At 40.8% G+C, this 23,387-nt stretch overlaps 1 protein-coding gene across 1 annotated transcript in view; it reads left to right on the forward strand.

Annotated features, from left to right (window-relative positions):
* Positions 1–23,387, forward strand: part of TMEM178B (transmembrane protein 178B) — a gene marked incomplete at both ends in the record, with an annotated part of 208,355 nt that overhangs the window by 37,179 nt on the left and 147,789 nt on the right. Inside the window, one exon of the mRNA XM_082280059.1 lies at positions 19,029–19,142. Coding sequence (XP_082136185.1) covers positions 19,029–19,142 — 114 coding nt within the window. The remainder of the gene's footprint in view (positions 1–19,028; positions 19,143–23,387) is intronic.

Genomic DNA, 23,387 nt, shown 5'->3' on the forward strand with positions numbered 1-23,387 from the left:
CATGTATTTAATTGTTTCTGTAATTGCGGGTGACTGGATGCCCAGCTTGGCAGGGGAATGGCTCCAGAACCTGACCCATGTAAAGATTTCCAGTGCTGGCGTGTGTGTGTGAGCCATACCTGCTTTGAAAGGTAGAAGTGACCTCTGTTTCACTCTGAGTTCAGAGTCAATGAACCAAGTCACCCTATGAAGGAGGCAAAGGACATTTGGGGAAATAAATTAGTCTGTAGGCTTTCTTTTTCTACTGGGGTTGTTCCCATCCATCTTGACTAATTTATTTTAGCAGGGTAAGTGAAAACTTAATTTCCCTTAATATTGACATTCTCTTCTCCATTGCTTTTGTAATATTTCCTGTAGTTTTCATAATGATAGAAGCAAATCTGTAAAACAAAACAGAAAAATTCAACTAAGGAAAGTACATGAAGTAGGAATCAGTTTCAATTCTCCAGTAGTGTGAAAGATGCAGTTTGTTATCAGGCAGAGTAATTTCAGAATATTTTTTACCCTTCAGAAGAAAACACTAATTAAAGTGTTCCCTGCTGCTCTGTTGTACAAGGCAGCATAGATCTGATCCTATTCAGAGGACTTTGAATGGCTGTGCTGAGCAAGTCTTATGGGTGGGTAATGGTGGTTATAGTGGAATGGAGGCTAGAGGTGGTTTATTCTTATTAAAAATGTTAGCTGAGTAGAGAGTACTTCAAATAATGTAGTGAGGTCATAGTGGCAGAACTTACAGAGGAGAATTAAAATATTTAATTACACTTGTGGTTTTTTTCCTGTTCACATCCTAGAAATTCAGATCATTCTTACTGTCCTCTCCTGACACCTCTGTGCAGGACTAGGAAGAGTTACTAAATCAGTGTAGTCTTCTGCTATTGCAAGCAACTGCTATGTATAAGCCCAGCCATAAATGTCTCAAGATACATGTGAAAAAGTAAAAATTTGGCCCTTTTTTCTTGGGTGCCACCGAAATGTGGGACTGCACCTTTGGGGTTTTTTAGGTTTGGCTTCAGTCTTAACCTGTGCCTTCTCATAGCTGATAGTATTGCCCTGTTGATGTGAGTCTTCTTCGTTGCAGCTCTTGCCATCAGCATGAGCTTTTTTCTTTTACTGATATTCCACCTCATCTTGAAACTGAGAAGAGAATGTGGCCTTTCAGTTCCTTAACTCTTTTCCATACCTGCTGTTATTTGTTTGCCTCTACAGGGTATTTTGGGATTTAGCAGGGAGAGCATGCTAGAGCCAAGTGAAGTCATGTTTTGCTACAGCTGCTGGAGTAGATACTTCTTTGCCCCTAAAGAGCAAAGAGAAGCAGTGGATGTACTTAGGTATTAAGTTGCCCATTCCTTGCAGGTATAACTCTTGTGCTAATATAGATGCTAATATTAAAAAATCTCATTAATCTGTTTCCTGTGGCTTTAGCAGGTGTGTTTGCTAACACCCCACATTTGGAGTGTGATGTAGTGAATTTGCCTGCTTTGAAAGGTAGACTAAGTAGTAAGTAGTCCAGATAGACTACTTAGTTGAATTTGGTTACTACAGTGGGACTTGCAGTCAGTACAGAGAAACTCTGGTGAGGCCAAGCCTTGAGACAGAGCCTGTGTACCTGTCCTACCCTGCTGGGGTCAATGGCAAAACGCTCAGATAATGACTGGGCACTAATCACAAAGGCCAAAATAGTTTGTGCACTGTTCCCTAGACATTTGCTTCAGTTTAGGCTGCTGATTTGGAGTGTTTTGAGTGACCTGACAGAGTGTGTGAGCTTCTGGGGCAGTCAGGACTCTTTCAATATGTAGTTTTCCCCTTCTTGATGCTCCTTCACTATTGTCACAACTTGCTCACTGCTTAGGTGCTTCCAGCTGCAGATCACTGGCATAGATAAAAAAACTGTGTGGTTTATAAGCTGAGGAAAATATAAGCATCACACTCTCAAATTGATATTTGACAAGGAAGAGGGCTGAAAGACTCAGTAGTGTTGCCTGGAAATGTATGAAAAAACAGGCAGCCACCTTGAACAGAGATTTGTCATCTTGCCAGGGAGCCACAGGGAAAGAAACCAGCACAGGCTGCGTCCAGTCACCTGAACATCACTCAGCCAACACTCGTTAGTTGTGCCATAGCTCTGTAATACAATGCTTTGGTTGCCTGTGGTCCCCGTGGAACCATGCTATTTAGAGCTTTAGTTCCCAGAAGATGGAATTTTTGTTTTGACTTTATTGTTGTTGGTTACTTAAATACAGAGAGTTATGCTTGGGAAAGAATGCTAGTCGTGCCAGAGACTAGGTATTGGAAATGGAGAGATGCAGAAGGGGGTAGCCTTAGTGGTGCTGCATTTTTCTGTTCTCCTTAAAACAAAATGCTTTGATCTCCAGATGAAGCAACTAGCACAACAGTTCATGTTAATTGATACCACTCAATCATCAATCCACTCAGCTTCTGCAAAGAACATTAGTTCAGCAGCACTGGCAGAGCATCAATGGAAGTTAATTTTAATGGTAATTTGGAGCCTGGCTTATTCCTCTTTCAAAAGGTTTTTATACATGAAATAAATTTTTATTGCTAATTCATTTCATTATCATCTGGTGTGGGTTCATGCTAAATAGTGCAGTTCACCCTTACTTTTCTGGAATAGGGAGAAGCTACTGCCCCTCCCTAAACACTCATGAGCTGTGATTGTTGTTTGTAGTTCAGAGAGGTGAACGGCAGGGTTAAGGAACCAAAGGTTAAACCAATGAAAGGATATTTATTTTTAATATTGCAACAAGCTGCAATTCTTCCAACCAGGTAATTCATGATACAGGAGCCTGGGCCTGCTTGCCAAGACATGCTGTGGACTCTGGCAGGACAGTGCTTCCACTTTCCTTCTGACTGATGGGAGCAGCATAGCCCTAACCCTAATGAAAGATACTGTCAGAACCTTCCATCATGCTTTCAAGTGATGTGGCAGAGCAATGCAGTTCACAATGCCTGACTGCATTCCTGATGCAGCACAGCCACAAGTGTGCACCTTGCTGAAAGTATGATGGTACCCATTTCTGACAAGGCATGTGAGTGATTATCCCTGTCCTTTCTATCTCTGGGCTGAGGATCCAGCAGGCAATGATGTTCTCCAGATACAGATAAGTAACTGATTATATCTGGTATAGCTTAAAAATGATTTAAAAATCTCCTCATAAGTATTCTCCTAGTAAGAGTATCTGTGGTGATGCGAGTCTGCTTTTCTCCTATTAGTTGAAGGATGCCAGTCTCACTTCTGTTGTGCACAATGGCCACATTATTTCTCAGATTCACTTTATAGGATTAGGAGTAATAGCTGAGGGGAAATCATGCTCAGCTTCGTGTCCAGGTCAGCATATTTGGGCCTCTGGTTCTGCAGTGTCAGTGCTGAGCAGTTGCAGAGCTGTCCAGTGCTGAAGTGATTCAAGTAGTGTATTATTGCCATGGGTCATGTGCAACTGTTTGAAGTAAACCCCTTTACTGTTTTTGTACTTCGTGGCATGGAATCAGGGCTCCAGAATGATCAAGACCTCAGATTTAAATTATCCTAATTGGGCAAAAGGCACCTGACTAAATCAGAGGAGCATGAGCTGAGGCTTAAAGGTGGCCACAGAGGCAATGTGCAGCTTACATGGCTATGTCCTCCTTCCTTGTGGGACCTCAAGAGTCTACATGTTCTTACTGCCTTTAGGAGTACAAGATTCTAAATCTTCTAAACAACTAGGACTATTTCAGACTCTGTTTTCTGCCCTGGTATAATATGAATAATGAAATTACAGACTTGGCTTCAAGTAGCAACTCTTGTGGGTGGCATGTATGGTTTGAGTATCATGAGATCATTCCACTTGGTTATGTCTTTTCTTAGATCTTGAGTATTAGTAGTATATGTAGCTATTATTTTTTACTGTTTAAGTACATCTCTCTACCCCAGTAGAAAATCAGATTATAGGTGTGATGTTGGAGACATGCAGAAGCACTTGAAATTTTTTTCAAATGGTGAAAAAAATGGGTCTGGAGCAGTATTAGTTTCACAATCACAGAGTACCTGGGCTCATGGGAACCTGGTCCAAGACCAAAGTTCCTAGTCATTGCCACAGCACTGCTGAATTACAATAAATGTCACCAGGTCTGTAGGAAATCTAAACAGAGAACCACGGTATTTTCTTTTGCTCCCTGCTTTTCAAGACAACCTAAGTGTAAATCTTAAATATCATGGTCTATATGTCAAGAGTACTTTGTATTCTTATTTAAAGTGAGTTATTATGCAATTTCATAGTAAAATCTTTTTTCCATAGTTGAAAGTCTGTAGAGTAACAGATGAATACTGTTATTTTTCATTTCTTAAGATAACTTGGTTATTTTCCTGTGGGAAAGATTTTTTGCTGGAATGTGGGAAATACTATGTGGAAATTTGTGTTTTCTGCCATTCTCTACAATTCTAGACCACTTGCTCACTTATTTTGGAAAGCTGTTTATTAAATCTCAGAAAAATATTAAAGCTCTGGAAGAGTTCGAAGACAGGTTGGATGTGGCTTTGAGCAACCTGATCCTGGTGAAAGGTGTCCCTGCCTGTGGCAAGGGGGTTAGAATTGGGTGGTCTTTAAGGTCCTTTCCAAACCAACCCCTTCTATGATTCTGTATTTCCCAAGTATCTTTTCTTTAGTCCATTAGGAAGGGTCAACATCCAGTCTTGCCTTTGTGTGTGCTCCTAGCAAAGGCTTCTCTCTTGTGTGGATGAAGTCACATTCCTGCACATTTGAGAGCTGTTCACTTACTGCTGTTCCAGGGTTGGAGTATTTTACTTGAACTGTGTCCCTGTACTGAGAATGGTTCTCCCTCTATCCTGCATCTGCTGTGGCTATATTCAGAAAAACTGTTTAATCCTTATGGTATAAAATCTACCACATTTGCAAATGAGTTATACAAACATATATGATAATGTTTTCAGTTCCAGAAATTGGGCTATTTTGTCTTTTATTTCTCACTCCTTTTAGGGCTCTGTGTTGTTAGCTCTTTTTTTCTTCATATATTTTATGCCTGTTGCCCAGCTGTGTAGCTACAAGCATGAGCGCTGTAACCCCTCCTGTTAACCATCTAAACTAGGGTGTTCTTTTCTCTAGGCATGATCAGGCTGATCAGTTGCCTGAGGATGTGTAAGGGTCATCTTTAGCTGATTCCAGTGATGTCATACAACAGACTTAGGTTTTTGTTTTGGGGTATTGACTGTGCTGCCAGTGAGTCTGGCACCTGTGCACCCTTACTGTATTTCTACTGCAGTATGAGACGAGCATTTTGCTTCTCCTTCCTAAGTCGTCTTGTCCTGGGGATGCTTCCTGAATCTCAGTCTGGTGCCTGCCACCTTAATCTCTTGTTGCCTTTAAGGCAGGCTGTACTCAGAAATATTTTTGATGAAACTGATTGGCATGTACAACTCACTGAGCTTGTACTGCAGTTTCTTCCTTGTGCTGCATTTGGCTCTTACCTTGGTGGGTGGAATCTCTGGGCAAGATCAGCTTGCAGTTATAGCTCTTTACTATGGTTTTTGTCACAATTGCTGTAATTAAACCTGATACAGCAGAACCCTAGGAGCTAAGAATAAAGCTAATGGCATATTTTCTTAAAGGTTTAGATGTTTTCCAAAGAATGTGTTTTCTGTTAGGTTGACATGTTGTCTTCATCCTTTTCATCAGAGTGGCTGATGGTCCAGTGGAGGCATGTTTAGAATCATCCTGGATCTTTTTCAGCTCATCCTGCACTCAGTGAACTGAAGCCTTGTGCTCTGACTCTAAAAGGCTGAACAAATAGCTGAAAAATAGCTGAACAGCCCCTGAAAAAATAAGAGGAAAGAAAATTAGGGAGGGTGTGTTAACATCTGCTCAGTCCTTCTCCTAAGCCATGTTGAAATTTAGTGTAGGAAGAGTTTCATGTTGTAGGAAGATATTGGTCCATGCCTTTGGACATTCACTTGCTATTCATGATTTTATTGCCTCAATTTGTAATTGGTATGTTTGGAGGGGTGGAATAGAGATCTACTGTATTAAATAACTTAGAGTTAATAGAATGATGGACTTAAGTCTGCATTTAGACCTATAGCAAAGGGGCCTGATTGCACTGTCTGTGAGTTAGTGTCTCTGTGTTGGTATATAGAAGTAGGAAACAGAAGGCCTGACTTTTGGGAGGGGAATAGTATGTAAATTAATGCTGGGCAGCAATACTGTCTTTAATAAATAGTTTGAGATATTATTGAGAAATAGACTGTGCAAGGTATTTTTAGAGAAGTAAGGAGAATAGAAAGTGAAGCATTCATAGAATACAATAATCTATAACAACAGTTGGGTTTAGAATTAATTCTACAGATAAAAATGTGTCTGGAAGCACATAGGATACTGAATCATGGAGTTTATAATTTCTAAGATCAAACACTGCAGTTCAAGGCTTATCTTTACATACTATACAAAATGAACTAGATGAGGAGGGGAGGTACTGAACAGGATCAGCAAAAGTCTTTCAGGGCACAGATTCTGTTCACTGTAATTGTACAGCATTGGTCCCATTGGGCGTTATCAGAGGCTACTGAGACATGAGCATTTGTCAAAGTTCAGGCCAGGAGTATAGATTAAAAAACATAAATCCTGAGCTGACAGTGTCTGAATAAATGCCTGTTTCCATAGCCCCTTCTCTCCAAATCTGAATTTCACCAGTGTGGTGTTAAAGGCCTGTTCTGTACTGTTCAAGTGGTGCTCGGAAGAGAGGTCTTCTTTGGTTCCGTGTACGGTGATGGATCTTTAGGGATATGGTTGCCTCCTCCTCTGTCAGAATGAGGATCATAAAGCAGGTTCTTGAATTGTAAAGGGCTGAATAACACTTCAGGCTATAAACTCCAGCGGGATTCTGCTGGCCTTTCAGGCACAGGGATGGTGGGATGCATTGGGTGGTGGCAAGGGTCTTCAGATATGCAGTGCTCACCTTTCAGTCAATGCTTATTGCTGCCATCCATGGAGTTATATTATCTAATGCTGCTCAGTGCACTTTGAATTGTGTCTTGCAGTCTATACATCTTTTTTGACAGGCAGCAGAAATATTTAGTCCAGCTTGTCCTGGTCAGAACATCTTACATTGCAGTGAGTGGGAGATCTTCATGTTGTGACCCTCTGATTTGATTTGACATTTCAGATGGGAAAGTGCAAGAAGTGGTAGATGACGTTTACTGAAAGACAAGAGGACGTTATAGGCAAGGGAACATCATGTCACAATAGCCTCCCAAAGCAAATTCCAATATGCCCTCCAATTTGCACTGATCCAGCAGTAAATGGGATGAGAAATTCTCATCCCACACCTTAGTACATTTAATTATACACCAGCTCTAGGCCTAAACTAGGGTCACATGATTTTATAACCATCTAACTTTATTTGGCATGGAAAAAAATAAGATGCTTTTAGACCTATAGGGGATTTCCCTACTCTAATCTGCTCCCCTGTTAATAAGTTGGGCTGGCTTCTGCCATTTTTTTTTTCTGCATTAAAGCACATCATATGCATGTCTTAAAAGAAGAGAAATGAAATTAATCTTAGTTAAAGTGCTTGGATACTAAATACCTTTGAGATTTGGCTAGAACAGCTTAATTCCTTGTTCAAGATAATGCTGGCAACAGGTCATCTCACTGCTAACTTTGCCATAGCTGGCAGCTATTGGCATACCCTGATCCTTGCAGATTTGTACTGGGAATAAGCAAAGGGAAGATGGGGGCTGGAGGTAAATTGGTCCCTTCTCTGAGTCTGGTTCCCTCTACCCCCATGCAAGGGCATTTATCCTTCCAGTGTTTTCATCTGCTGTGAAACCTGTTGTCATTTGGTGCAGTGTCTGCAGCAATATTGAGATTCTAGCCCAAAGTTGTTGACTGAAGTACATCTGAGTGCAGCAAGAACTTGATTCACCAGAAATGAATTGCTATAGCATTTGTGGAGAGGCGTTCAATGCTTAAGCCTTCTGTACACAAGGGCATATGATGGTATTGCAAAACTCATCATCGGATAAGTAAGGGCACAGTCCAGTCAATTGGAAACATATTTTTTTGATCACATCCGCCAACTTTTCCTATTTCAAATACTTCTTCAAGAATCATTTCCTTCTGACAGGAGAAACCACTTATGATTTCAGACAGCTGCAGGGAGATTAACAATATCTGTGGTTCATAGGTTTTAGAATGACCAAATTGTGCTTTTACTCATCTTGGATTTCACAGTAGAGTTGTCTGATCTTCTTACCACCATCTTTATCTTCCTTTCCTTTTCCTTCTAGTTGTCTTTCAGTTTGTTTGACTAGTCAAGGACATCTTTTAAAATATCTACATAACATTCAATTTCTCAAGGCCTTTATTTGATTCAAGCCCTCAAATACAATAGTAAGTCCAGTTACAATAGGGCAGCAAACAGCCTTGCAAGGGAAAGGCAGTGAGCTGTGCAGACTTTTGTCCCTCTGAATGTGCACTCCTTTACAAAGGAAGATGGAGTATCCGTGTAATTTAGTGATGGTGGCTCACCAGTTAATAATTTGAACACGGACAATCCAGGGGATGACTTTACAGGGAAAGAGCATGGCCAAACATGAAACTATTCCTCACTATGGAGAGCCATTATACATACTGCCTGTATAATTTAATGGTCTCTTCTCACCAGGAAAAAAATCTCAATGTTTATTTCAAGGTAATTTTAGTAGCTTTTGTCCATCAGGCTATGTGATCTAAGTAGTTATTCAGTTGGCAGAGTTTGAGGCAAGAGACATTATGGACTTGCAGGAAGAAACTCTGCTCACTTAGGAATGATCTCGTCTGTTAGCATCTCTGCACATACATTTAATAACTGCAAGGGATCTTTGTCTGGGAAATACTTTCTTGTGTATGAAGTGATGTCTTGAAAATGTCTTTATTCCAACCACAGTACCCTATTTTTTTTTAATAACTACAGCAGAGACAGCACAAAAAGACTAATGAATCTTAGTGAATCCAGAATATAAGGGTGTACTTAAGAATGGAATCTTTCTACCAAAGGGAGAATATGTCCAAAGTCTTCTGTTTGCACAGTTTTAAATTCTCAGTAGAGTCCTCAATGGATGGTTATAATCTGTCTTATTACAGGATGTAGAGAGAACAGTTTATGGGAATAGCAGGATATCTTCTTTCTGGCCTATCCATGCTGTAGTCTGCTCACAGGGGAAAAAGCCCAACCTGGTCAAAAAGCTGATGCTGGATTTCTTCCTCACTTATTTCTTTGATAGGCTAGTTGCCTGCTGGTGTTTCTGCTTTTGGAACTGAGATAATTTCAAATTATCAATAAAATTTCAAATACTGTGGCTTCTCCTAGTTACTTTTAATTTAAAATGCGCAAAACAGGATCTATGCTAATGGTGGTGCACTTCCCAAATTTAAGGCAAGCCAATTCACCTTTTATATGTAACATGTGAGTTAGAAAAATGCATCTTAACTTCAATGTATAAGCAAAATGCTTTCTGACCATAAGCCAATACTTAAGACAGGGGAAAACTGTCTCCTTAGTTTGATTGCTATAAACCCCTGCCATGTGACTCCTGCCACAAACTTTATTCTTCCCTCTCCTTTCTCCTCACCACAACTTATGTTCTAGTGAAAGTTGTGAAACTGCCTGCCACCCCTGCACTTAGTTGCAGGACAAAACCTATGAGAAAATGATGTCATAAAGAAGTTGCATAGCCTGCATAAGTCCTTGCATTTGAGGGATGTTTTTAAGAGACTGCTGTAGTGCTAAATGTAAGTGTAGGATCCTCTGTAAGTGGGATTTTTTGGGAGATTTGCCTGGGTTAGGTCTCAGCCTTATTTCCTTAATGTTGCACGGAAGCATCTGAATGATTGTTGTGTTGTGATTTCTGCTGTTTAAACACAAGGTTGAAGTGCTACAAGAAAGTTAAATGCTTTCTCCAGCTCAGCGATTTGTGGTGCTTGCTGTAAACTAACGGGATACAGAGAAGTGCTTCTGTTCCTCTCACTTTGAGGACTAAATGTGTCTAGAAAGCCACATTTACATTGCAAAGCAGCATGTAAAATAGCTTTCCAAGGCAGAGAGATGGGCACCCTTAGACTTCACTGCATGTGATCACAGATACTCAGAATGAGTGATATCAGTGGATCCACCCTTATTTTCTTCTTGGTGATCTGGAACCCTGCTTCTTCGACATCTCTTTGAAATAGGTTTTAAAGCTGGTTCATTCAACACCAAGCTTCATGGGAGCATCTTACTATGAGAATCATAATACATACATTGCTATAAAAGAAACCTGTCCATGGAATAGCCTTTGCTGTGCTTTTTCTTTGGCTTGACAGCAGTGCTGAGATATTACTTTGTTCCATGAGCTATTGGGTCATCAGTGAGTTTTTACTGGTAATTGCTGTCTCACTGACTTTTTATTGATCACTTAATTTCTGCCTCCAAACATGTAGGAGAAAATATTTTTCAGCCCTTTTAACCTCCTTAACTTTTCGTTTGTGCTCTGCTTCCCTCTCCCCTGTGGCCAGCCCAAAGCAAATAGGTGGACAAAAAGATTAATAGAAGCAAGGAGATGCCTTCCTCCTCTCAAGTGCCCTGTGGCTTGGAGACTGTTATTAATAGCTAAAGTAAAAAAGTGTTTCATAACCATCTTCTTGCTCCTGCTTCCTTGCCAGCCCCCTTTCCTTGGTCCCTGGAGAGAAAGTGTGAGCTCATCACTTTCCAATGCAAATTGAGCTTTTGGTCTCATACTTGGATTCTTTTCTTATCATGGGTGGAATATTTATCTTCTGCCAGCTGGTGGTTTTAAGCAAGCTGCTATTTGCTGGGCTATCCAGAGAGCATGTGAGGAACAGGCCTGGCAAAAGCTGCTCAAGCACTTCATTTTTTTTCCCTGCTCTGAAAATGTTACTGTCGGCTCAGTGCATGTGCACATATCTTCTGCACCTCTGTCTTTGCTCACAGTGGTTGAAAAGAAACTTTAGATGTTTTAGTGTGGAATCAGCAATTGAAATGTAGGTGTAACAGTCTGAAATCTGTGGAAGTCACTCCGTGGAATCCGGCTGCATAAAACCCACACACAACAAAGCTGTTGTGTGTCTGGAGATCTGTTCTCTTTAGGGATGGCTTCTTTTCCATGTGTGTATTGTATCTGTTTTTTTCTGTATTTCTAGAGATCTAGTGGGTCAGTACTGAAAGGTAGCTGGCAGGTTTTCATCCTAGATGACCTGGGAAGACTGGGAATGGCGCACTCTTGTCTACTATCCCATTTCTGTATGGATAGTACAATATAGTACAGTATGTTGGATCCTTTCAACCATCCCCCTGCTAAGTTTTTACAAGACTACTTTACCAGCTGAGCATTGCCTAACAAGTTGCACAAAGCTAGAGGCTCTGTGAGAGTCTTTATTTGGAAGTTAAGTGAGATGAGCTGTAAAAGAAAAATGGAAGGTAAAAAGAACATCGAGGTTCTGCTTCTCACTCTGAAAAAAAAAAGTTTGCTCACTTTCCTAATGAAAATCTTTAAGCTGTGCATTCTGTTAATGTATTTGCTGGGTATGTGCCATTTTGTGGACAAAATATTTATTTTGTCTCATCCTTTCAGTGGCTCTCAACTCAGTGGATACAAGCAAGCTTTTCCTTCAGGTAAAACATAATGCTGCTATCTTCTGAGTATGTTTCCCCAAAGTTCTGTGCTCATTGCATTTTTGGTGGTCAGTAAGGGCATCATGTAAAAAGCAAATTTAAATGATATTGTATATTGAAATATCCATTTGCCACCCGCTACCTAGCTGACTGCACTACAGGCTTTCTGCATTTTACCCCACAGGGAGTATATAGGTGCTTAATGTGCTTGTAAGTATATTTTTAGTTACACTTAGGTACAGTTAGGAAATTGTTGTTTATTTTAATGTACAAAATTGTTTCTGAAGCAAAAAGCATGCAAGGGAACAGAACCTTTTGTGGAACTTAGTCTAAGGTGGCTGATGGTTTCAGCTGAAAAAACCTATGAAATTTAGAAAAATGCTGTAGAATTTCCCAAGTATGTTTTTCAGACTTTCAGTTGAAATACAGTTTTAAAATTGTTCTTTAAAGACATCAAAATAAGTTAGAGATGCATGCAGTTTTGTGGCTGTACAAAACTTCTGGTGGTCTGAATTTCTGGTTGGTTTTGTTTTTGCTGGTGTGGTATGGTGGAGTTGAATTTAAAAGAAACAATTTGTGCTCAGGACCTAATGTTCACTTTGTGTTTTCAAGGAGGGGATGTTACACTGGCTCTGCTCTTGTACCATTAGTTGAATTTCCATTAGCATGTTTTCTGATTTAACTTTATTTGTGAAGAATCTAATGGACATCATCTCATTACAGCACATTGTGTTCTGAACCAAAGCAAGGTAACTAGACATGGTCAGGTGGTCCTTTTCGGAAGTGTCCTGCTGATCCCTGTCATGTGTTCCCATAGACATGTTCATTGTCTCTCCCAGTATGTGACCCTTGGGTCAGTCTGCGAATGGGGAAGGACACTGGCTCAGATCCACCTCTGATTTTAAACAGATACCCAGAAGGTGAGTAGAACCTGACAGTGCACTTCTACCCATTTGTAGGGAAGGCAGCTGGGGACTAGCAGCTGAGCCTTAAACCAAACAGACAGAAACTCCAACTCATCAACTGAAGGGAGGCATCAACCCAATGTCCTAGCAGCTCACGGCAAGCAACAATGAGCACCAGGAGTTGTTTCACTTTATCTAGGACAAGTTAAAACAAGTCCTACTGGCAGATCAAGCTGAACTTCAGTGCAGGATGATGCCAGAGCCAGTCAGGAAGAAACATCGTCTCTTGTTCTAGTAATTTGGCCCATGCTGCAACTGAAAATCTATGTTGAGCTTCATTAATTAGAACACTGGCTTCTATTTATACATATAAGTTAATGAATATTCACCAGATATGTTGATTAAGGTGGTGCTTTTTGCATATTCTTCCTAGATTTTTAGCCCTTTACTCTTAGGTATTCTGTTATTCAAAATACTCATGTGGCACCAAGGGAATTCCTGATTAGGTATTAGGGATGGTCAGATGGTGAAATAGGTGCTCAAGGATGTGCACCTCCATTCTTGGACCCTTTGGATCTGATTTTAACTTTGAAGTTGTGCCTCTTTTGAGCACGGCATTGGACTGGTTGACATCTAGAAAACCCTTTTAATGTAAATAATTCTATGGTTAATGCAGAAGAATAGCATTCCTACATTTTTATATTAATCTATTTATAGATATGGAAAAAATATGTAACCAGTACTTTCATGGTTAGTATTACTCCAGAAGTAACAAAATAATCCTGTTAAAGGTGTTGCAATATTTTCTAATAAGTATCTGATTTCATTTAAAAAAATCATCCTGTGTTCATTAACTAGTCAGCATATCTGATTGCATGATTGCAATTTGATTGCAGTCTCTGATTGCAGTTCTGTCATAGCAGCTGGTCAAAGTAGAACTTAATTTCTCCTTCTATCCTCCTCCAAGGTTTAATTTGACCAGTTAATTCATGCTGAAACTGCAACAGTCTTGCCTATATTAAGGTACTTCCAGATGAGTTTTGATGACTCAAAAGGAAGATTAAAGTAACTGAGGGCAGCACATACATCTGCATACATAATTCTGAAATTGCACCAGCCTGAATGGCCAGGGATAGTTTGAAGAATGCAAAAATGTTAACACAATTAAACAATGAACTTTTCCAGTTGGGAGAAGATTTCTAAAACAATAACAGATATATATGCCACATGGAATTGCTTTTTGTAACCTAATCCTGGTCCTAACTATGATTATAGCCTCTGGAAACCTTACTGAAATGTTATGCTAAGAAAAAAACAACCCACTATGAACTTTCTCTGCTCTACAGATTTTCTGAAGATAATGTGAAACAATTAGAGACTAAATGACCAATCTACATCTCTCTGCTATGGAGGTAGTCTCCCAATGAGGGAACAGTAACCAAACAATGGAATTAAGGCAATCTCTCATACAGAGGGCAGTTTCTCATAATGAAGAGCAAATATATGTAGTTTGCAAGCCAGAAGCTAAGATTCCTTTTACTAGGAAATGCTTGTGTAGTAATTCTCAAACAGATTTGTGAAAATTAGAACTAGCACAAAGGGTGAATTTTGTGGAATAAATTGCTTGCTGCAAACAGTTCATCCAGAGGTATCTGCAATATAGAAGAAGGGAGAGCTTGCCTGAAGGTAACGAAGGCTCAGAATATCCCACCAGTCTTTTCAGGGAAGCTCATAATAGCAAAAGCTTTGACAGGAAATGTAGTAAAACAAATACTAGTTTTACAGCTGGATCCTTCTTACAAATCAATATGCATACTGTAAAAGAAGAATGGATACCCCCTGGTTCAGATCTCTGCATGTTATAGAATGTAAGGTGACCCTCAGTCCTAGCTTGTGGAGTCTGGGGAATGGCTACACCATAGTTCATCCAGAGTGAATGAACTGCTGGCTCCCTGCATCTGAGATCCCTGATTGCTCTAACTCAGCTACTGCTGCAAAGAATCTTAGTGTGGGAGAAAACTTTATCTGTATCTGCAAGTCCTCTAGCTACCAAAGGTAATTTATTCACAGGTATTGAGTTAATCTGTAGTTGAACCTTTAAGGATGGTTCCACAATCTGCAGCCTTGAAAGCTGAGGCAGGAGGGGAAATGTGAAATATTCTAGTCCTCAAGACAGGCAGGGTGTACACTCAGATAACCCATGCAAAGTAACTCTGTGCCATCTCGGGCTGGATCTGAAGTGATAGTACTGTCACTTAACTGTTCTCACAGATTACCAGTTTGATGAAAGACCATCTCAAGGACTACTTTCTTTTGCCAGCTCTCAGATGGGTTGGTCAGTATTATGCAGAAGACTAAACTATATGATCACACTGATGCTGTAAATTCATGAAACCTGGCAACCACCTTTGCAGCAGTCAAACTGACCTCACTGGGCAAATGCCTCTGGGTGCTTCTGAGATCTAAAATTTAGGACAGAAGTAACCAATACCTCGGTGGCATTTTTGAATTTCCATTCTATTTCTTAAATGAACCATGGTAAAGACTGTTACTTGGAGCAGATTGAAAGAGTTGAAATACTATATTTAAGGGAGTAGTGGGGGCACGAATGGTGATGAAGAAAGACTGGTCCAAAAGTTCTGAAAAAGGTGTGTTTACCCACCAGACAAATACAGTATGGACACCAGCAGTATGACCTTGCTTTTAATTGTTCTCAGTCCTCTTCTGTTTAGAGTGGGGTAATGGTTCAGTCACACCCTGCATTACCAAACAGTTTGGGGCCTCTACTGAGATGGTGTTTACAGCCCTAGTAATGCAGTGGTAGCTGAGTTTCTCTAGCAGCTGAACTAACATCAGGATGTTGGTTGGTAAAGTTTTGAAAATTGAATAGAAAAAAATCAGTGTTTTCAGGCAATATTTCTGCTATGGCCCAGGTTAAAAGTTTTTCTTGTAATGGAGAGAAGAGGGGAGGTATTATGGAACAATAGTATGGAGCAATGATCAGCAGAGATGGGAAGGAAACTGAGTGGGTAAGTGGGTCAGTAAGAGGAGGTGCATGTTTAATGCTGTGAATACTTAGCTGCTCAGGATGAAGCTATCTCTAGTTTCCTTATCTCAGATTTGCTTGTCATCTGACCTTTGCAGGGAACAGGGGGTTGCCAGCCACAGTTAACAAGTGCTGAATCCCCTGAGCATCTGTGCTTGTGATGCTGGTATGGCAGAGGTTTGCTCTGCATGGTTCTAGTTGCATCCTTCTGCAGATCCTTTTCCTAGCACTCTATTGGAAGATGTCAGCTCCTTTTCTTTAGTATTTTCAGTAAGCATTTCGCTTTGGTCAGAAAAACATGGTATATATTGCATCTGTCCCTGGAGCAGCTTTGTGGTGGGTTTTGTGTTTCTTGTAGCCAGCTGTAACTCTTGCTATGGCAGGTCATAGGTGAAAAAACCCTCACTCACTGCTTTGCTCTATAAATAGTGTTCCCAGTTATTGAAGCAAAGTGCAGAGCAAAGCTGCAGTTGCATTTGGTCGTTCTAAGTTAGTGCTGAAGGCTGGAGGTGCTCCATAAGTTACAGTTACCCTATTGAGGGTATGGAAGGGAAATCTTGCTTTTCTTCCTGCCCCAAAGACTGGAGTGAGCATAGCTATTAATTCTTCTCAAGGTAAGGATTTTGTAGCACTTCTCTGAGAAGTCTTTCCAGCAGAGCAGTAGTTCTGATCCTTGCTGCTCTTGCTGCTTCTGCTCTCACAGGGACCTCCAGGATTTGGATCTTTGGGCATCTTGAACATTGTTCTCTTCTATGTGGAACAAGTAGGGAAACATCAGATGTATGAAGTCATCACTGCCCATAAACTCACCATTCTCCTAATTTTTATTGGCAGGTCCAGGCTACAGAAAGCCTCTTTCTTAGGTTCAAAAGCTAATTCTCACCTTTAGTTAGATATATGCTGATGTACTTGCATTGACTCAGCATAGTCACTCTCCTACACTTGTGAGAGTGGGTTTAAATAAGTGGTTCATGTTTAAATGCCAAGCCATCACAAGTGTTGTCATTTTGGACCATGCAAACCTTGAGTTCCTCAGTAGGATACTGCCTGCTTCTGCTGAGTGGACACCGTTGCTTCCTGGTGGAGCTGGCAGGGCTTCAGTGCCCTCTCTGAACTGCCATGCCAAGTGCTGTACCATGCCTTATTTGCCCACCCATGCCTTATTTGATATTTTTGTGTACTTAAGTCTCATTAGAGCCATGGGGAAGTAAGCAAAAGCCCAAAATTATGTATATGGTCAAGTGATGACCGGAATTCAGCCCATAATCTTTCTGCTTTATGCTTTGGTGATACAAGTGATATTGAACAGCTTGCTTCATTACTACCAAAAGTCTTTGCAGAATTAGAAATCTGATGGACCTTACTAGAAATTAGCCTTTTTGGTTCCAGAAAAGCTGCAAATAAACAGGATTTTTTTCTCCCTTCCTTCTGTAAGCTTTTATTTTGTATCTTGGCTCTATGTCCCTTTCTACTATTCTATATAAATCTCTTGTTTGGGCAGGTATCTGATAACTTAAAGATTAATTTCTGACAAATGACCATTTGTTGTTTTCTTGCTGATGCTTCTAATCTATGAAAGCAACTGAGCAAAAGGGGATAGGAAAACCTATAAGGAGGCAAGGTTGTGATTTGGGGATTTTTTTTTAAAGCTCTTTGCACACTAGCTGTCTTTTTATTTAAATACTATTCTTAGTTTGAAACTTTAATTCTGGGCGTACATTTGGTGCCCAGATGGTGCAGACTCACACAGAAGCCCATCACGCTGTCAGGGCAGGCGGATACATATGTAAATATTTTGCCTTTTTCCCCTATAATATTTGGCTTTGTCTAATCTAATTGCTGTCAAAGGCAGAATGTGAAGAATACTTGAGAGAACCAAACAATGAAGACCTCAAATTTTTGTATTGCACTAACATTGGAAGATGCTGGTAGACTGTGATGTAATTAATAACTTGTTTCATTGGTTTTCTTCTTCATGCTGTGAATTCATGCTCTATCATCTAAGTTCATGCCAAGTAGCATCTTACCACCCTTAGTAGAAACCTGTATTTGTTGTGGTTTAAAAGCATATTTTACCCAGTGGAACTGTCGATATAAGGCTAATGGGTCTGCTTTTTCAGTTCAGGCTGGCAGTAAGTGTCCTCTACCTGCCTCCTTGTGTATAGTGCTCTTTATTATTTATATAATTCATTGCTTCATTTAATTTATTCTATTGAGTGCTTGTCTTAATGTATTTTTAATACATAAAAGCATTTCCAGCATAGCTGCTTCTCTGACTAGTGGTAGCTACTAACAAACAGCATGGCCAACCACATTAAGGGTACCTATTTAGTTATCAAAGGCCTGAGCCAAAATAACAATGTTAGTGGGAAAATGACTTCTCTGAGCTTTGAATCTGACAGCTTAGTGGGAAGGTCTAATAAAGCCAGTGTTAGCTGAGAATGCTGGCCAAAGCAATGTAGGAAAACTGGCTTTCATCGATACAAGAACTGTTACTGTTACAGGTTTCTGATCAGATGTGAAATTTGGCTAGGCTATAATTCATGGAAAGCATCAGACTACACCAGACCCCATTCTTCTAAGGACACTAACTATGCAGAGAGATGCCAGGAGAGCAGATCCTGGAAGGGCAATTATTTTACAGGAAGGAAAGTATTTGTAAAAGGAGATGTAATGATGTGACCAGAAAACATCAGAAGCAGCATATGGTGGTTTTTTTCTGCAGAATGTAGGTGAAATCCTGAGGAAAATAGAGGAAAAAATTTCCCATTTCAACCACTGATGTTGCCATCTGAGCCTCATTGTTCAGGGATGCAAATGAATTCTGTCTCTGAACCTGCTGTAAAAGTGTCCGGGTACCTTCAAGACACAGTGTAGCCAGTCGTGTATCCTTCTGCTGTGGGGTGTAGAGGGGTCAGGAAATTGTTCACTATCTATATGTATAATTTTTTCGATGTTGTTTTTTATTATTTAAGGAAAGATTAAAGGGGCTTGTTTTGTCTCTCCTGAAGTAGGGGCATTGAGTCATGACCTTGACTGCACAAAGAATTAAGACATGAATTTACAGTTTCTATACAGTAGCTGCATGGCTGTTGCTAGCTCATAGTTCAGAGAAGACATGAAAGAAGGGGTAATTTGCCACACAGATATCTGATGGTAAAAGCAGACACTGGCAGCTGCTCCAGGGCAGTCTGGAAGGTCCCTGGAACATGTGAAAGATAAACTTCCTGTATCATAAGTTTGGATCTGAGCTTACTTGTCATGGGCCAGAGACAGCACTGGTTGTCGCAGTGGGGAGGGATGCTAGGGATTACTTTGCTCCTAGGCTTTGCTTTTGGTTGTCAAACCCATCTGGCCTATAGCTGGCAGGACATGTTACATTCATTTAACCACACTTTTCTGCATTTTGCCTTTCCCAGGAGCAATTGAGCGGTGCTCGTACATCAAGTACCACTACTCCTCAGCCACCATCCCCAAGAACCTTACCTACAACATCACCAAGACAATCCGCCAGGATGAGTGGCACGCCTTGCGTAAGTGTTGCTGCCTTTCTTCACCCTTCTCCTTGTGTGCAGGTGGGAGGTGCTCCCTGATAAATGAGAACAGAGGCTTTGAGTGACAGCCCCCTCAGAGCCCTCATCTCACATACAGTTTGTCTTTGTAGCAGACAGATCGATCTGTTCTTAGGACCTACATCTGTTTCTGCTGCGGACTGGAAATTCTGCTGAGGCATGAGAATGTGGCAGTGGGGAAAAGGCATTTGTATGCAGAGATTAATATTGAGTTAAATACAAAAATGGATAACAAAATCAATGCCCTATTTTTTAATTCAGTGGAATGCTCTTTACGTGAGCACATTCTCATGCCTTTGCTGCTGAGTTTCCTGCTGCCAGGAGAATTCATTGCTGGCTTTTATTGTAGAATATGTCCCACTGCCAGCAGCTCCTGTGTGAGTGTGGCATCACTCTCGTCACTCTCCTTTGAAGATCTAGAAACAGAATTGCTGCATCCTTTAAGGCATAAGGAAGGAGCTTATCCCTCAGTGGTAATTGTAGCCAGTGGTCACCAACTTTGTAATGTTTGCTGAAGTGACAAGATCTGACAAGGATGGAATTGCCTTGGGAGGTACTGGCTGACCTTAAGTCTTTTGTCTTTCTCATCTTGGGGATGGAAAAGGGTTTTCACTGATAAAATGCAAGAGGTAGGATTTCACAAGGAAGGATGCCACTGTGATTGCTCTTGTTATTACATAGTCAGGGATGAATGTCCTGAGCAGTTCTGTTTTGGTGGAAGCAGTGACATCTCCTTGAAGGTGGTAGGGGTTGAGGCAATGCTGATTCTGACTGGGAAGCTTGAAAGGTGATAGTGAGCTGCTACTTTGTTGGTTTGGGAACTGTGCCAGACCTCTGGTGTTCCCATGGCTTTCACTGTCTCAGTCCTCCCTTATGTAGTCGTTGCTTTGGGAGGGTCCTTCTAAGCTCTGGGGAGGAGAAGGTGCAATGCTGTAATTGATTTCTTACATTGGTGAGGGTGAGGTCCAGAATGGTTTGGGATTCATTGGTGCTTGTAGGCCTTTCTGGTCCACTCTGGTAAAGAATTAAGAACATTCTAGAGGGTCTTGCTAAATGCCTATTGATTTTTTTTTTAATGTGTCCCTGTGGATAAATACGTGTTTTTATTTTCACATGACGAGGAAGAGGAATAATTGAACTTATGCCTCTCAGGAGGTTTAAGAGGCAGGTCTTGCAAAATATTGTGCTGTGCTAATTTGTCCCTGAAATCAGAAGATCAAGTGGTTAAGTTCCCTTCAGGTTTTCTCCTACCACCTGTCTTCTCTGCTGGTGTTAGTTTTATGTTAATGTAAAATGTAACAATACTCATCTATGGGCAAAAAAAGAAATGCATCTCCCATCCAAGACATCTTCTGTTAGGGCTCATAGGGCAGTAGGAAGGGACTTTGGTTTATGCTTTTTGTGTATGTGTGATTTTGCCACTGAGTAACAATGACTTTTCTGCAGCCATCTACTGCAGGAATCTCACTGTTTAATGTAAGAATTATTTTCTAAAATTAATCTTTATCTCAGCAATGGATCAAATAAAAGTTATATACTTGGCCATCTAAGGTTGTGTGCATCTCTTGGTAGGATCAGCAAGTTCCTGAGCCTGATATTTTGGTAGGGCATTTGTCAGCCTCCAAAGGTGCAGTCGAGACACTGCTCACACATTTATGTATCTGGTGTGGTCTGAGGCACTCTCAGGGTGAGGCAGCTTGTCCCCTCTGTGCAGAGTGTGTAGGTGTGGGTGCATATTTCTGACCCAAATTTTCTTGCCAGTTTCAGGAGTCAGATAAGCATAGGGAGGTGTAGATAGAACTGATGTTTGCATCTACCTATCTAAAGACAGAGGAGGAGAGAAATACTTTGCTGAAGCTCTCCTCTCCTGAGCAGTTGGTGCAACAGAGTGCTTTGATAATATGGGGTTAACCACCGGTGGTTCTGGAGGTTGCTGCATTTAACAATGAACTGAATCTGTATGACTATTTCCTGTGTAGGAACAGTAACCTGTTTTAAAAGACAAGGCCAATAACAATCTTTTCAAATTGTGCTTTGGTTGAGGGAGGTTTTCTCCCTTTGCATTGCAGTAGGCAAAGTGGGGGTATGTCCCTTCAGGAAGTCCCTGTGGTTTTAGCCCCTGCCTTAGCAGCTGACTCTGCTCTATGCCTCTGGACTGGTTTCATCCAGGAAACAGCTACTTCATCTCAACACTGGTCAATCTGATATTTCCAAGTCAACCTGGCCATTATTTTCCTGTTCCTTTCAGTGAATGTTGTGACAAGCAGCAAAAGAAGCAGGGCCCAGGCCTGGCTATCTTCTTTCTCTTGCCATGGATTATTTTTCAGATCTGTAGCATGAGATAGGGGAAAAAACCAAAAGTATTTCCTGAAGAAACATGCGGGCAGACTGGCATCTTGGAGAACTTCAGAGGAACTGGAAAGGTGAAAGCAGAATATCTGGTCACCCTAGTAAAGAAAAATGCCTCTTCCAGGCTGAAGCCACTGTTATAATTTGATATATTTGTATTTCAGTAGTGGTTATTTTCTTTTTCTAGTGTATGGACAGCCAACTGTGCTGCCTGGGAAGGAAATTTGTTGTTTTGCATGTTCAATGGTCTGGGGATCAGAGGAGAGAGGGCTCCTACCTTTGGCTACAAACTGCTTTTTTTGGACTGGAGGGCAGGACTGATGCTCCAGCAGTTTCTCTTAAATTGCAGGAGTGGGTGAGGGACAATTAATTTGAGGCTGAGGACCCCATGGCACCAGTCAGCACACAAAGCAGATATTCCTCTAGCTGTGCTGTTAGCTATGCTAGAAGAGCCTGAGAGACCAGCTTGTCCTAGAGAAATGGTTGAAACTGACTTTACAATTTTTGATTTTCTTTTTTTCATTCTGTTTGACATTTTCAAGATGGAACCTTTGCTCCAAATTGATTGCCTATGGCAGTATGAGCTGGGAAAATAGGACTTGTCTTCTCTGTAATCACCTCCTCTCAACTATCTCTGGTTAAACAGGGATGGAGGGAAGGATGACTGTAGTATTGTCAGCTCTTGCCTGTCAGGAGATAAATGTTCATTTAATTAGACAAAACATGTATCTATATGAGCTGGGAGGGGAAGGGAGAAGCAAAGGAAAGCTGTATCTGACAACTTTGAGCATGAGTAACTGTCTTTATGGAAGATGCTGGCATAATGATATGACTGAGTCAGTATTAGGCATTTACCTTGGCCCACTTTGGCCCTAGCCTTGAGTACAAAACCTGATCCATAGTTCTGTTTTCTGAAAAATGAGACCAGCATCATTGATGCCCTTACAACTGGAGGTGTATTATTACAGTAAAAAGCCAAGAAAATGTGAGCAGTTCTATATTTATTCACATATCATTCCATGTGTTTTATGCTGTTCCTGTAGGTTCACTTTCATTATACTACAGATGTGTTCACATGGGAACGTGCTCATGGCAGGGGTTTGAGCTTTAGAATGTGGTGCAGGCTTTGGGAAGGGTGAGAAGTGTTTTCGGGTGATGAAGCATTTCAACTGGGTGCTTGTTCTTTAAGGAAGCTGACAATAAAAGGGAGGCTATGTTGATGTTAATTTTTTTTTTCTTGTCCCAAAATCTTCATGAAACCATTAGCTGGTGTATTGTAGCAAAGCAGGTGAAAGGCTGTGTTTGCAACAAAAATGGTAGTACCTCCAAGGCAATGAGGGGCTGTGCTGTATTCAGTTTAGCATCTTTCAGCAGCCAACAGAGCTGTTTCTTAAAGCCACTGTGAGGGATAAGGCACTCAAACCCCCCAGGGAGTGTTCAGTCTACTGTTTTACTCTTTGGAGCACAACAAACACGTGTTGAGTTGATGCCGGTTTGTTTTTACCATCAGAAGGACTGTAGTAAGGTCATTTTGCTTTCATCCCCGTTTGGCTTTGTGTGGGTGTGTTTGTTTTGTTCTATTTTTTTTTAACAGGCTATAGGCAACCCAGGCTCTATATTCATCTTATGCTGCGCTCTGAGAATTAACAGTTTCATGTAAAAGAGCCATATTGTCTCCAAGGTAGTTGAAGAAACTACTGTGGCTTTAAAGTGCTGCAAACAAGCAAGTTGCTGATGTGTATTCTTGAAGAGTGAGATTTGTTTTTCGCTCAGAGAACAAGTGCAATGACTCCCTCTTTCCTTTCTCCTGCCTTGGTAGCTGAAAATGGGATGATTGCTGCATGGCACTCAGGGCCT

Source organism: Coloeus monedula, assembly GCF_965178545.1.
Source record: "Coloeus monedula genome assembly, chromosome: 4".
Classification (NCBI taxonomy): Eukaryota; Metazoa; Chordata; class Aves; order Passeriformes; family Corvidae; genus Coloeus; species Coloeus monedula.